Raw genomic sequence first — 15,218 nt, 5'->3', positions numbered from 1 at the left:
TGGGAATAGCAGTTTTATTACTTTATCTACTGGAATTGATTCTCATCATGAACACACAAAAATTAATAATAGTTACATTAGGCTTTGGCACATAACACCTCAACTGATATTATCTCTGCATTGAACTTCTAGTTAATGAAACATATGTAGAAAATTATTCATGGTGTGTGCAGACCCCAGAACATCTGATCATAAGACATTGTTCTAACGGACCATGTAATTTCAAGCATTGATTCCTATCTTTAAATACATGGCACTACTCGCCTCTTTAAATAATTCTCTGATTCTCCATAAATAGTCACGGTAATGGATAGCTGTATCCACAATCTAAAGCCAATTTCACAGTTTCCAGATGGTAGAAATCTAAAAAGAGTTTTTTTTTTCCCTTTCTTCTCTTTTCTTGAGGACATTTAGTTAAAATAAAGCAAAGTGTTAACAGCACTCGTATTAACTATTTTCTGAAGTGAATAATACAACAAAGAATAAGAAGTTCTTGTAAATTCAAATTGAGTTTAGAAATTGCTGTGTAAATATGTGAACGTCTGAGTTCTAGCAGTGAAAAAAGTATAACCTGTGAATAAAACCATTGAAAATGAATGTTTTGCTGTAGATGGCATCTTGTCTCCTTGTTTCAGTTTATTCAGCCTGGCAGCTTCTGAGTTTACACAGTTTGTGACTGAATTAAAACAAATCTCCATTATGAATTTAACCTAAAGGTTTTTGAACACCAGTGGCACAATTTGCTCATTTCCGGGGTATGACCATTAAATGGATTCATAAATGGATAAATGGTGTAGTTAAGACTGAATTTTTAGTAGGATATTTGACAACATGGGTTTCAAACATCTTGAAGTAACAGCTGAAGTGAGTTTCAGTGCCCACTGTAACTGCAGGTGGCTGAAAACCTATGCTAGTACTTTCTTGCTGCTCTTTGACAAGTCCAGTACTTACAGTGATCATAGACCTTTAGACATAAGAAGTGCATGTGACTAAACTAAGGTGAGGTGCACAGTGAAGTTCAATCCAAGGAATGGTATTTATACCCCACCCTTTCATCAACAGACCCGAGGAGCGGGACATAGCTTTAGTAGTCTCCTTTTCTCTTTCTGCTGGTACCTGATGTCTAAAAAGATGGCATCGAATGACCTTGGTCTCAGACCTTGTAACAGTCTGGTTCACAATGACTGCACAGAATTCATCACTATTTAAAATGATCTCTTTTTAGAAGAGTGCAATTTGAAAATGTGTCTGTATTTGATAACCTAAAGGGTGCATGCTGTACAACAGATGTTAAAATAAAATTATAAAACAACGAAATTCAATTTATACAGTTTATCAGGAAACGTCAAGTAAATGCACATTTCAGTGTCTGTAGAATTTTTTTCACATTACTGCTTATTTTTTCAATTCCTGTCATTTACACACATATGTCAAAACACATTTCACTGTTATTATAGAGGACAGCAAAAGCGAAATATTTTTTTAGGTATAAAATGTTGTTTGATAGAAAAATCTGAAAAGTTTAGCAAAGACCTACCAACGCAGATAGGAAGTACGTTGTCCCAAGCCCTGCGTTCACCCGTCAAGCATGTCAATACACTCTGCCCTCGTACTGAATATCCAGGGTTACAACTGAAGGAGACTGTACTGCCAGAAAAATGGCCCTCATCTTGGAGTTTGTAGCCAAACTGAGGAACTCCAGGATCTTCACACTTAATCAGTTCAAAACCTATTGGGTAGATAGAGAAAGAATTAAAACAGACACAAAGACTGATGTGAAGAGATAGGAGTGTGGAACAGGAGACCAGCAAAAAGGCTTCTAACTTTTCTTTAACTTGGAAATTCCAGTCAGCTTTACATTTTACTCCATTTAACAAACAATAGTTAAGATGAAACCAGGCTACCGATAAGATGCTGTGAAATTACAAGGCCGCAGAAAGGCACAATTTTGTCATTTTCATGTTTTGCTCAGCTAGGCATTGACTTTACCTTTTCCCAAAGACTGCCATGTTTCAAGGGTTTACTATTTTCTGAGACTTATATTAGCTGTGGACAACTGGCCTTAGTTTACTTCACGTTTACTAGGAGACTTAAAACCAAAAAAGATTATTAAAAAAATAGAAAAAAAGTATTAATATCCATATTAACTAAAGAATAATTATACATGCAAAATGCATAGTATTGTATGTGTTTGTGGTATAGAATATTATGTGGAACTCTGAACCTGATCACTGAAAAGGCAGTGAAGAAGAAATTAATTTACTTGGAGAAAATATAGACCAGCATTCTCCACTGTGCAGAAGATGACCTACACCGAGCAATAAACTTTTTAAGAGATGATTTTAAAAGATTAGGAAAAAGGGTAGAAAACCGTTTTCAAGGTAATACTTTCAATAGCCTACTGTTTAAGTTTTAACCAAAGCTCTCTCTTCCACTATGCATGCTGTGGAATGTTATATACAGTATCCCATATATAAAGATATAAAGGTAAAGGCTCATATTTGGAAAATTAAAATCTAAAATATTCACTGTAAATGTAAAGCAAAGACTACAAAGTAACCCAAGCATATAAAGTCTAAACCTCTAGAACAGTACATAGAGTATGTGGTTACTTACTTATCAGCAGAGGCCTTCTCTGACTAAAACAATACAGATTCTTTTTTGTTCCCTTGCAGAGTAATTTTCAGGTTAAGCAAATGGTGACTTATTTACCAACTTTCAGACACTGTGACGGACAGCCGGGTCCCATGCCCGGCCGGGACGCCTCTGCTGCATACGTCCCGGGGGAGCCATCATGGACATGGCAGTACCTCCCCCGGGGCGCTTGGGGGCAGTCTCCCTGGCCGTGGATCTCTCCTCAATCTCCCCCGTGGCTCCATGGGACATGGAGTCCACCACAGCAGCCCGGTTGGGAGATGGGGTGGCCGCTAGGGGGTGCTGCAGAGAACCAGCCACCACACTGGACGGTTTATCAGCCCCACCCAGAGGTGCAATTAAGACCAGGTGGTCAGGCACCTGGAACACTTCCGGGTGGGGTATAAAAGGGCCTGCCTCCCAGCAACCAATGCCAGAATCGGGAGGAAGAGGACGAGGTTGCCTAGGAGGAGTGGTGGAGCAGGAAAGTTTGCATTGTGTTTGGGTTTTTGTGCTTGGACTGTGTTTGACCTGTGGGACACGGGGAAGACGTGTGCCCACGGCTGAAGAAAATAAAAATAAAATTCTTGAGTGTGAACACGTGCCTCTGCGTGGTCTGTGCCGGGTCGGGCGCTATAATGCGCTTTTTCACAACACGTTGAACCGCTGAGCACTCACTAGCTGTGATAAACTGTAAAATGACACGTAGCACACTTAGTACCTGGACCCTAATTAAACACTTGGTTTGTGATGCTGGGGAATGCCTGCTAATAGATATACTTCAATACAAGAGCTAGTTAACCACAAAAAACAAGCGAAACAAGTCAATGTGGTGGGGCAATGGTTAGTGCTACAAACTCACAGCTCTACGTAACTGAATTTGGTTGCCAAATTTCTTGCTATATCTGATTGTATTTTTATTCAGGTTCTCTGGTTTTCTCTCACACCCCAAAAACATGTGTATCACATAATTTTTATACTCAAAATAGTCTGTATGTGTTTGTTTACAGTGCTTCCTACATCTATTTAGGGGATTTGGAAACTGAGAATTATGAATATAATGTAAGTTTCTGCATTTGAAGTTGGCTGGAAATGTTTCTATTTTTAGTGTCCTGTTGCAGTGCTATCTTTACTTTCTTTGAGCACCATGACTGCCAGGGGCATAGTCACAAGGGTCACAACATCGGACATCAATTACATGAAAAGGAGTTAAAAGGTTGCTCTTGTGGCTATTCATTAAATAAGAACCCCCTCTACTTTGTGTTTTATAAAAGCACTTTACTTATTGACTTCCCATTAACAAATTAAAACAATAAAATAAAACAAATTATTGTTTCTGATGTCTGATTTTCTGTTTTCGTTTTGGCTCTGATGAAAGATCGGTTTGACTCACGGTTTTGACCTTTCTTTGTTTTTTCTTTGGATTAAGTTTTTTTTCACTTTTCCTTACTGTCAGTATACATACAATATGTGTGTGTGAGCTGCAACACACTGATGCCAAGTTTCAATTTCAATTCTTTATTAGCATGTGTACAAATACCATGTACAATGCTTGCATGTGCCCCTGCAGACAGTGAACATAGACAAAAAAAAAAAAGAAATAAAACCCACACATAATAAATAAATGAATATAATAAGTAAATAAATGAAACCAAAATCCTAGGAATAAATAGATACAGTGGCAGAAGTATATGTGCAGGTAGCAGTGGAGGTGACACAAAGTTACTGATTGTTCGTGAGTCTGATTGCAGTTGGGTAGAAACTGTTCCTGAAACAGGAGGTGCACATCCGAACAGACTTTAGTCGCTTCCCAGGGTAGCTGGGGTCCCTCCTGATACGGTTCACTTTCCTAAGACAGCGTGTAGTGTGGATGTCATCAATCGTAGGGAGCTGTGTGCCCGTGATCTGCTGTGCTGTGTTCACCACATGCTGCAGAGCTCTGCAGTCCTGAACTGAGCAGTTGCTGTACCAGGATGTGATGCATGCTGTCAGGATGGATTCCACAGTACACCTGTAGAATCTGCACAGGGTTGTGGGGGACATCCGGGCTTTACTCAGTCTCCTGAGGAAGTTGTGACTATGTCACCTAATAAGTTGGCTCTATAATAAAGGAATGAAATATAAATAAAGTTTCATTGATTTACTCAGACCCCCATGACCTTGTAGTTAGGATATAGCAGGTTGGATAATGGATGGATGGATGATTTACTCTCTAAATATTTTGAGTTAAAGATACAAATGAAGCAGTTGATGTTGAAACATCATGAGCCTTGTTCATTTTGCTAATTAATAATTACTATTGTTCTGAAATGAGCCTTCATTTTACCTGGAAAATCTCATAGACAAAAAAGAACAGCCATGGCAAAGAAGAATTTAATAGCAACAGTTAATGTGAAGGGGAGTGCTTGTGGGAACTAAACTGTTTAATGTTCTCTAGTCCTTCGCTGGAAGCAAAAGTGCTTACAATATACTGGAATTCCACAATGTAATTTGCTCTGTGTATCACTGACACCCTATGGCAGCTACTGGCTCCTGCCATCAAACTTTTTCAATGTCCCAGTATCAAAGGAGACATATTTACAACCTCACTCTTTATCGTCTGTAATTGTTGACTTTCACACCCACTCTGGCCTGCCACTGCTTTCATCTCCTCTGGATTTATTCTCCTTCCCATCTCTCACTTTAACCTCTTCCTGCACCACAAGCCTAGATCTGATGAAGGCTCAATAACCGAAACATGTTTCTACATTTATTTTTATTGTGGAGAATGGAATTAAGATTCATAGAATCCTTCCTTAAAATGATATATATATATACCTTTCTCATTCCATTTCTTATAAGCATATTAATAAAGCTTCTGTCATGGGAAGCATTAAAAATCACTGGTGTGTTTACTGTTTCATTTGAGAGTCTCATTTGCTACAAGGAGCCTTCATTAAGTATCAGCATTCTTATTTAATTAACTGAGCATCATCTGGTTCAAGATCACATAAACCGATACTATACACTAAAGGAATATTTAGGCACACACAGGCAAGAGTCTATCCCCAGCAGGGGTTACCAGATTCACTCCTGGGGTACCACAGTGGCTGTGGGTTTTCATTCCAACAAGTTTCAGAAATGGCTCAGTCATACAATACTTCTCTTAGTTTGCATTCAGAAATGCAACATATGGTAATATGTTTACATGTAAAAAAAGTCAGAAATAAGCACATTTTGACATATCTTTAAATCTTTTACTGCTTTATTTCTAATCATCTTTTCCTGTGGAGTTTACTCCTTTACTTGTATATCAAAATCCTGACAATTAGTGATGAGTAAATATAAATGTAATATTGCAGAAAGTGACTTTCAGATATTTTCAATTCAGCATTGGGTATCTTCAAATGCACAGAACATCAGTTTGTTGTATCAGGGGAAGTATATGAGATATCTTAATGTGCATTTCAGATATTTCTAAATGTATTGTATATATTTCAAAATATAGCGGAACTTATTTTATGATATCATCAAGTTAATTGAAGATATCTGAAAGACTGAGCTAAATTTAAGAAGATCTGAAATGCATAGTGGTATCTTTAAATGTTAACTTTACTTATCATGTGAGAGTACAGTAAATCTAAATACAAGGGAAATATGATATAAAATTTAATGTGCTTAACCAAACAAGCATTCACTTCTGATAGAAATGACATCCCTCTTGGAACAATAACATTGAAGGACTGCTGAATAATGCATATTTTATTATTATACTGAGTCATTTTATGTTTTTTTTTTTTTAATTTAATGAAATTTATGTTGTGAAAGCTGTTAACTGTATTGTAAATTTGTCTGCTTTACTAAGGGTAAGCAAAAAAAAAATTAAATGTCTTTGTGACATATGGCAATAAAGCAGCTAATCTTTACTGTTCTTGATAATATGGAGCACACACGTGGATGTCATTATAGAATTAAAATTAAAACCACTGCATGAAGGCATCATTTATAACACAATACATAATAAGAGCACTCCTGATACTGAAATACTCAGTGAGATGCAGAAGAGGAAGCATTTTAAATTACTCTTAAATAAATGTAAACAAAATATGTCCACAAGTGTTATAGAGGCTGTTACAACTTTGTGAGTTACCATTCACATGAGAGACAGAAACAGCAGGAAAACCTCTAAAGGATAATAATATAAAAATAATTACCTTGCCTAGCCAATTTCATATTTTGCACCATTATATCTGTATACAGTAATATCTTCAATTTTCTGTTGATTAGTCATATTGAGTCATACATTAGTAAGCTTTATATTTGGCTTTATTGATTGCTCATTTACAGTCACATATTGTATTATTGTCTGTAGATTAAACAAAATCCACTTTAATACCAGAACATTTTTAGAAATGAGTCATTGTTAGCAATTTTCATAGTTGATTTTTCTGAATTTCTCCAGACTGATCCACAATTACAATCTAGCCCATTCTCGCATACAGTATATGGCGATGTCATCAGAACACACTGAGAATACATTTCAGGTACACTGTTATATTGTTTATTGTAAAACACATCATCCATTTACTGTTCTCAACAAAATCAAGAAAACTTGCTCACTCTTCAAAGCAATGTGCATTGAGAAAATTATATATACTGTCAAATATGTCTTATCAAAATAAGTATTTTGCTCAGATTTTAAAAGTAAAATACAAAAAGCAGAAAATTGTTAAATCCATCTGTCTAACATTTTCTGATAACGTTACCGGTAGATAGTCCAAAGCCATAGGGAATCAAAGTCTATCCCTGCAGCTCTGTGCACAAAACTAAAAAAAGACTCTGGGCAGAATGCCTGTCCATCTTGCTCACCCACTCACGCTGGGCCATTTTAGACTTGCTAATTAATATACCCTGCACATCTTTGAGATGTAGGAGGAAACCAAACTTCCTGGACCAATCCCCAAATGTAAACTCCCCATTGACAGCAACTGTGTGCAAAATGAAAACAATGTATTCTAGGACCTGTGAAGTTGTAGTGCTAACCATTACACCACTGTTTGCAGTGGAAGTAACTGACTGCCTGATGTGAGCTACCGCAGTGATGGACTCCCTGTGCCACCGTTGCACGAGTTTCAAGCATGTGCTAAGAATGTAATCTGAAATAGTTAGGTGGTAGGAAGGGTTTGCACTTGGACGATGGAGGGTCCTACAGTCCTAGAGCCACCAATGGTTTTTTTGACTATTTATTTGTGTATTGCAGCTCAGGAATGCATGGATATTTAGAGAAATCTGTCAGAAGATGGTCCCAGACCTTCAGTGATCATTCCTGACCTGAAATAGTCACAGGGTAAAATTTAAAAGAATATGTCACCCAAAATGACATATTTCATTATATTACTTAACCCCTGCAGTTTTTAGTGATGGCCAAGAAAAACTGAACCTTCATGTTTTTATGCATAATGGAGGTAAAAGAGTTTCTGACAAAGTAATAGTCAATGGTGACCACCATTGGACATCAGCAAAAACTTTCAAATGTCCTTAAAAATCGCAATTGTATTAGCAAATTTTTTTCTGTTATTCAAGAAAATATTACATTAAAAATTGTCTCAGCCATCACTACAAACTACATGGAGTAAGAAACATACAATAAAATCAATTTTGGGTGGCATATTCTTTAACGATCACTCCTTGTAAATTCTCCATTGTCTTGGAGTTGTGAGATGAGCTGAGACATGATCTCAGTCTTAAGTTTTATACTTTGATATTTTTAGGCTGTTAATGTATAGTAGCATTGCTTTCTATGAAACTTTAATGAATATATTAAAGTAGTTGGTTTCTGAATGTCTGTAATTCCTTGGAAATTGAATGACCTCAAACCAACATACAACAACCCATATTATATCTCATAAAGCACAAGAGTATATTTCACTGGAAGGGTCATATGTGTCCTTATTATGATATTTCATGGCACAAAATGGCTGCAGCTGACTAAATGTAAATTACATCAGACAGTTTAGCTGTCTAGCTATCTAATGTATGTACTTGTCTGGACCATTGCTATCTAAATTTCCTGCATCTTTAATTGATTGTGATTTGCTAACTGGTTGTGGTTAGCAATTATTGTATTATTGTTTGGTTGTTTCCCCTGCTAGCGACTTGCTTCTCATTCAATTGATTGCCCTGATTTTAGTCATTTGTAAGAGCTCATTAGCTTTTCAATTACTGTAATATAAGGAAGACTAATTTTGAGTTGGATTAAAATAAATCTGGAATCAGCTTCATGATTGGAGCAGTGAGTGGTAACTGAAAATTACTTGAAACCATTTTGCTACAGTTTGGTAGCTAAGATATTGATTTTTCAATAGATGCCTAATTTATTTTGTTAACACGTTGAGATGCCAAATATCTGGGTTCTTTGAACTAACCAGTCTGGTGGGTCTTTCAACCCTGAAATCATCTATAAATCCAACACTTTTTACATTCAACAATTCACTGTTTAGCAGAACTTTGGTCATTACTGTATTAGGTTTTTTAGTTCTGATTTTCTCTCTATTGTCTTCCAGTAAGGAACTCCTGCCCGTTAACCATGAAGGATATGATCCATTTGAACAACGGAACTCCACTGCAAATCACTGCCCTGTAGTTCGGTGTTCTGAGCAAGAGAATCTCAGACATCTGTTGACTGTTCAAAGCTATTCAACATATTCTTCACCCTGTCAAAAAATCCCTCACGTTTTCCAACTAACATGCTGCAATTTTGCCTCTATATTTCCAGGTAAAATCACTTCTCTCTGCCCATGTCTTTCTAATGTCCTATCCTTCTCTGTATATCCACCCCATGTCTCCTTTCCCCTCACAGCCTTTTCTCCTATCACGCTTAGAGATGTAACATAACTTCTTTTCTGTTCTACAGTATGTTTCCTGTTCTTCCTATGTCATGTTTTCACAGGTGTTGTGGAACTGATGCCACTCACTTTATCAACCACACTATCATATTGTTCCTTGAGGCTGCCTCCATCCACACTTCCCTGAAACGTGAGATTTGCACAAGTATTGAAGAAACCAACAACAGAACCTTCTTTTATCTGTAATTTACATCCAATTTCAAATCTAGTTTTCTCATATGTACTGTAACTCTTACACAGTTTCTTTTATGTTTATTTGATGTTTTTTATGTTTCTTTATAGCATTTACAATATAAGACACTTTACTAAAAAGGTGACTATTTCTCAAAGCTCATTCAATTATCTAATGTCCCATTTAAACACTTTTTAAAGGCTGTTAGGATTTCCTCTTCAACTAATACTCTCTATGTTCCACTTTCTCACAAACATTTTTGTGCAAATTTACTTCTTTACATTTTAAATGCACTTTCCTTTAATTTTCATCAGTGCCCTAAAACATGTGATTGAAACAGTTTTTTGTTTAAAAAAAACTCCTTGACCTTACTCTTGCTTCTGATACTATGGACCACGAGATCTTCCTACAAGAATTATGTGTGTGTGGTGCACCCAGCTACCATCTGTTCTGTACCATCAACACTTGCTGCCTTAGAAAGGCAAACATGTCATTAAAGACCTTAGCCATTTGATTGCGTTTCAGACCTAAGAATGTAATACTCTGATCTTCACCCTGTCAAATAAGTGAACCAGCTGATGTTGCATTGATGCAACATCAGAGGCTTTGTCTCAGGTGCTGACGTCCGAGGTTCGATCCTCGTAAGGGGATGCAAATGTGCATACACCTGATGAGCCCCAATATGAGTGAAACATACTGTATTATACAGAGAGAGGTTTTGCACATGTTGGAGATCCATCTATGTAAGACTTCACTCCTGGTACCACTTGTGATGTGTGGGTTACCGGCTAGCGCAAGAGAGAAGGAGGTGAGTCCAGGTTTCTGACAACTTGAACTGGGTGGCAGAGTAAAGATTTATTAAACCTGAGAATATTATAAAGGTTTACCACTCAGAAGATCACAAGAAGACAGTAACTGTAGTTCACCTTGAGATCATTTCAGACATACATTATGTACAAATTGAGCTGGAAACTCACATCCAAATTCACATCTAAATCAAAGAATTATAAACACAGTGGAAAAAAACACCATTGTTTATCTTCTGGAATCAGCTCAAACAGAAAACTACTGAATTACTGTAAGAAAGTTATGAGGCTGTCAAAAATATAACTGTGATTTATGTGACTCTGCATGTGTGCAAGCTCATTTCTGACAGGTGTTCAATGCATGCCGTACTGCATACACTTACTTGAAAACTGCAGCTCAAAACCCTTGCTGGTGTTCTCTGCATTGGTAATAAATTCAATCCACAGAGAGCTGGAGGTGCTATTCAGGACCACTCCCAACATGTCAGACCCAGAAAAGATTCCCAGCAAACGGGCGGTGTTGTTACTGCCATCGTACACCTGGAGGAAAGTCAAAAAGACAAAGTAGATGCTGGTAATGAAATCGACAACTCTGTATTTAGTCTCTCCTCCTGAAAACGATGTTGCATATCACATTTTAAAAGCTGTGAGAATTCTGCAGCAATTTCAAAGTTGTTTAGAATTCATTGGAAGGGAGATGGAAAAGGGAGGTGTAGAATTTTATTCTGTGCCTGTGTAATGTGAAAGCTGTCAGTGTCTGAATGAAAGCATCAGTCTTTATGAACTAGGATGTCTAGGCAAAACCTGTAGGTTTTTAAGAAAAACTTTGGTTATGAGGGCAAAAACTTTAGTGATTGTTAGAAGTAGTTATCAAAAGAGTAGATTTTCAATGATCCAAAATGTCTGACTTTCATGAAACTTAAACTGCTCATTATACTTTTTTTCTTGTCTATGTGGATTTAACTGACAATAGTGTTATGTTACAGCAAGGGCTTGTTATCTGCTTTATGTTTATTTTCAGTTTTATTGATTTTTTTCCTTTTCGAATTATTATTTTGATTTAATATTTGCTGTGTTATGTTTTTAAAGAAGCAGAGACACCCATACATAACTACAGAGGGTCTGTCGGCAGCGTTTATATTCTGAACCTACCTACTGTGAATGAGGTTTGTTTTTGGTTTACCATGTTGACTAACAATGCAAATTGAAGGGCTTAATCTGCTCTACCAGAATGATTGTAGATTGTGACCTGACTACTGACATAAAGAACAGGTGTTTGCCAGTCATATTAATGCTATATCCTCATGATGTTTACATTAAATTCATTCTTAAATATATACATTGCTAACATCAAAAGAGAGATGAAAAAACTAGAATTAATATTCAGTGTTTTAAAAATCTGCTGCCTATTGTTTGTGTCAAAAACTAAAGCAATCCATATTAATGTAAGAAAAATGTGAAAAGTAACAAGTTTATCTTTGAAAGAGTGGTCCTCTTACCAAATCACCCCTGCCTTTGATGTGTTTGAAAAAGCTGCTATCTTTGGCATTGCCTCTGGCTAATAATTATCCAGAGATCACACAAAGGGGTTTATATTCAAACCAGCTGTGACAATTTTAGGGAAACTGGTGGTGGCACATACTCCGATAACCTATCTGCTGTATTGTTATTTTCAAACATAAATAAGCAAACATAAAGCAGTGCAGAGTTTGTGTTTTATTATAATCCACATTTCAATTCTGCCATCAAGTGCATATATGCAGCAGGTTTATGTAGAAAAGCTAGCAATAAAGCTAAAATGTGAACTGCTTTACTCATCAGCCAAGTGACTGGAGAGCATGCATTTCTGTGGAGTCAGGTTTGTATCAGCATTGGCAGGTCTTTCTCCTTAAAAATTGTATACTGGCTCGTCCCATTTGCTGAAAGATTTGAACATCTGTCTCAAAGTGGTGATATTTTCACCTTTGCCTTCCAAAAGAGTAGAATATTTGCTACATCATCCATCAGGAATGCATTATTATCACTTATCAGTAGATGAATCGGCTGAACATGTACACCATTTATTGGTATTTTAATTTTTAAGTGGCACCTGAACTGAAACTTTATGACCTGGTTCCCTATAAAATTGTACTTGTTCTTAGGAAGGAAACTGACATTGATGATTTTGGAAAGTACATTTTCTGTCTTTGCACATTACTTTTACAGTCCATCTAGCATAGCTACTTTCTGACAGAACATAAATATATTGTGATGGAAGTCCTAAAACAATAACTCTCAAATGGGTGATTGATTGTCTTAAACAGTCCTGATACTCTCCTGTACCCTATGACATGAAACCAAACTGCAAAAGTAATTTATTTTTTCCTTTTACAATGAACATTTGTAAAAAATGTTGTCTATGCTTATGTAAGTACCTATTTTCTAAAATGGCTGAATATTATAGAATGAGTCAGCAATACTGATAGCGGTTATGGTAAAGAGTTGTGAAGATAAAAATAGTCTGACTGAAAGGTTAATAAATGAAATAACTGCAATCTGGATGTCATAATATTCATAATCATTACCATACATTGTATGGTTAATACAGTATATAAAAGAGCAATGGTATTTAAGTTCAAGGATCTGACATTGCATTAAAAAGGGTCAACAAAAATCTTAGCTCAGATTTCAGACATACCAAATGTTGAAATCTTTAAGAGGAAACACTGTTGCTCATTTTCTCAAAACAAGTATATTAAAAGAACTAACATACTATGTGATATTTTACTAATTCATTTAACTCAACATTTCATAGCAACCCCACATTACCATCAACTAAAGCCCTTTTTGGACAGGATTAGTTTTATGCCAGGAGGTTGGGTAAAGCAACAATTACCAGATAAACTACCTGTATATAATTTTAGCCCAACTCAAATTACTCATGTCAGTAACTTTTTATGGACTATGTGTTCACTTATCAGTAAAGATTACAGTGGCTTTTACCTTCAATAAAAAGTCAATAAAAAATAACTCCAGGTTAAATTAGTCCTGTGTGAATCGACATGTCAGTAAAACTCCATCATTTGAGTGATTTGGACGAGACTTAAATCAAATAGGTCCTCTGCTAATAATTACTTTAGCCAATGCCTGAAGTGGAAAAAAGCAGTGTTGGTGTTCTCCTTGTTGTGTGTGCTGAATAACAGGGGTAAGGTAACTCCTTGAAGATCCGTAGATAAATCACAATTAATATCGAATGGTGGTGGGGGGAGAGGGAGCAGTGTCACCTTTGAAAGTATGAATGGACATACTATTGTTAGAAATAAGGGTTACTAATGTGGTCCAAACGGACTGAATGCATTGGTAGGCATACATTAACTATTGGTCCTCATAAGGGAAGAATGGAGAAATTCTGGTATGGATTACCAAGTGCGTACCACCCCACTACAAGCACTGACTTTATCCCCCATCCTGGTGTTAAACTAATCCTGTCTCAATAGACCTCATGTTGCATTTATCACTGACACATCTTACATTACAAACAGCAGCACATACTGTATATTGAGCCATGCCCCTGTCGAGCATTTGTATTAAAATATGCAAATAAAACAATATGAGGCTGCTGTATAGCATATACAAGTTCACTTTGGACTAGGTTAGTGATTATTTCTCTTTACATATTCAAGTATTTCTATTTCAATTATTTTTTCATTGAAATTAATAGTTTTCAGCTTTGTTATAAAATAAACACTGAATGATTGATTTTATTGTGCCACCATTAAAATTTTGAATATTTTCATTTTCTTTTAACTTTTGAGGTTGCTCACATTTATCAGTAACAGAGTAATGTCTTTAACGGATTTCCTTGATTTTCGCTCATACAGGATAAGGCCCTCAACAAAGCAAATGGTAAAAATGCTGAAAGAAAATTAAGAGACATGTATGGCCTGAAGTATTATTTAGAATTTGAGTAACTACTTGTGACAAGAATAACAAAAAATCTTTCTAACTTGTTCTGTAAATCAAAAATATTATTTATGTGTTTGTATGTAATGTATTCATGTTTTAATTCAACTCAATGAATCTGAAAGCTCTCCCAAAGTATTTGCATATGTAAAAAAAATACACTAAATGTTTTGCTTAACATAATTAAAACGATAATAAATAGTCTACATGTAAATACTGCATTAATATTTGTAATCTGCAAGGACAACATAAAAATGAGTATGAGTATGACTAATGTGGAGATACCAATATATTTGTTTTTGCTGAACAGGCTACTCATTACTTATTACTAAAAAGAAAAGACACATTAACTCTTACTTTAAGAACATCGCCCTCCTGCAGATAAAAAGTCCTGGCATGTAGCTGGATGCCTTTCCCTGGTTGACTGTGGATGGAATAGATGCACTCATGGTTGTTTCCATAGTTTGAAGGAAAATTAGGGGATAGAAGAACTCCCTGGGTCCCTGTCACAGATGAGCCACACTCCGCTGCAAATGACAAAATGACAGCCTTTTTTTTTATTCTGTTCAATAGTTTATTACACATAGATCTTTGCATGCTGTATACTAACGACCAAAATTGGTAGGAAATATTTATTTAAAAAATACAGAACATAAATACTGCAAAATTTATTTTATTTATTCATAATACAACATTACTTGGTTTATGTGCTCAGTAGTTAAAGGCACTATTAGAAAAATGTGAATGCTTATACTACAACTGCAACCTTTAACAAAAAGA

The 15,218-nt window shown here is 36.0% G+C and overlaps 1 protein-coding gene across 1 annotated transcript in view; it reads right to left on the bottom strand.

Moving 5' to 3' along the window:
• The window catches only part of csmd2 (CUB and Sushi multiple domains 2), a 967,861-nt gene that overhangs the window by 228,043 nt on the left and 724,600 nt on the right, over window positions 1-15,218 (bottom strand). The window contains exons 24-26 of the mRNA XM_039739491.1: window positions 14,796-14,965; window positions 10,880-11,036; window positions 1,538-1,729 (exon numbers count right to left, since the gene is read on the bottom strand). Coding sequence (XP_039595425.1) covers window positions 1,538-1,729; window positions 10,880-11,036; window positions 14,796-14,965 — 519 coding nt within the window. The remainder of the gene's footprint in view (window positions 1-1,537; window positions 1,730-10,879; window positions 11,037-14,795; window positions 14,966-15,218) is intronic.

This window comes from Polypterus senegalus, chromosome 17 (genome assembly GCF_016835505.1).
Source record: "Polypterus senegalus isolate Bchr_013 chromosome 17, ASM1683550v1, whole genome shotgun sequence".
Lineage (NCBI taxonomy): Eukaryota > Metazoa > Chordata > Cladistia > Polypteriformes > Polypteridae > Polypterus > Polypterus senegalus.
Note: the sequence above shows the minus strand (reverse complement) of the source record. Positions and strands in the feature narration are given on the sequence as shown.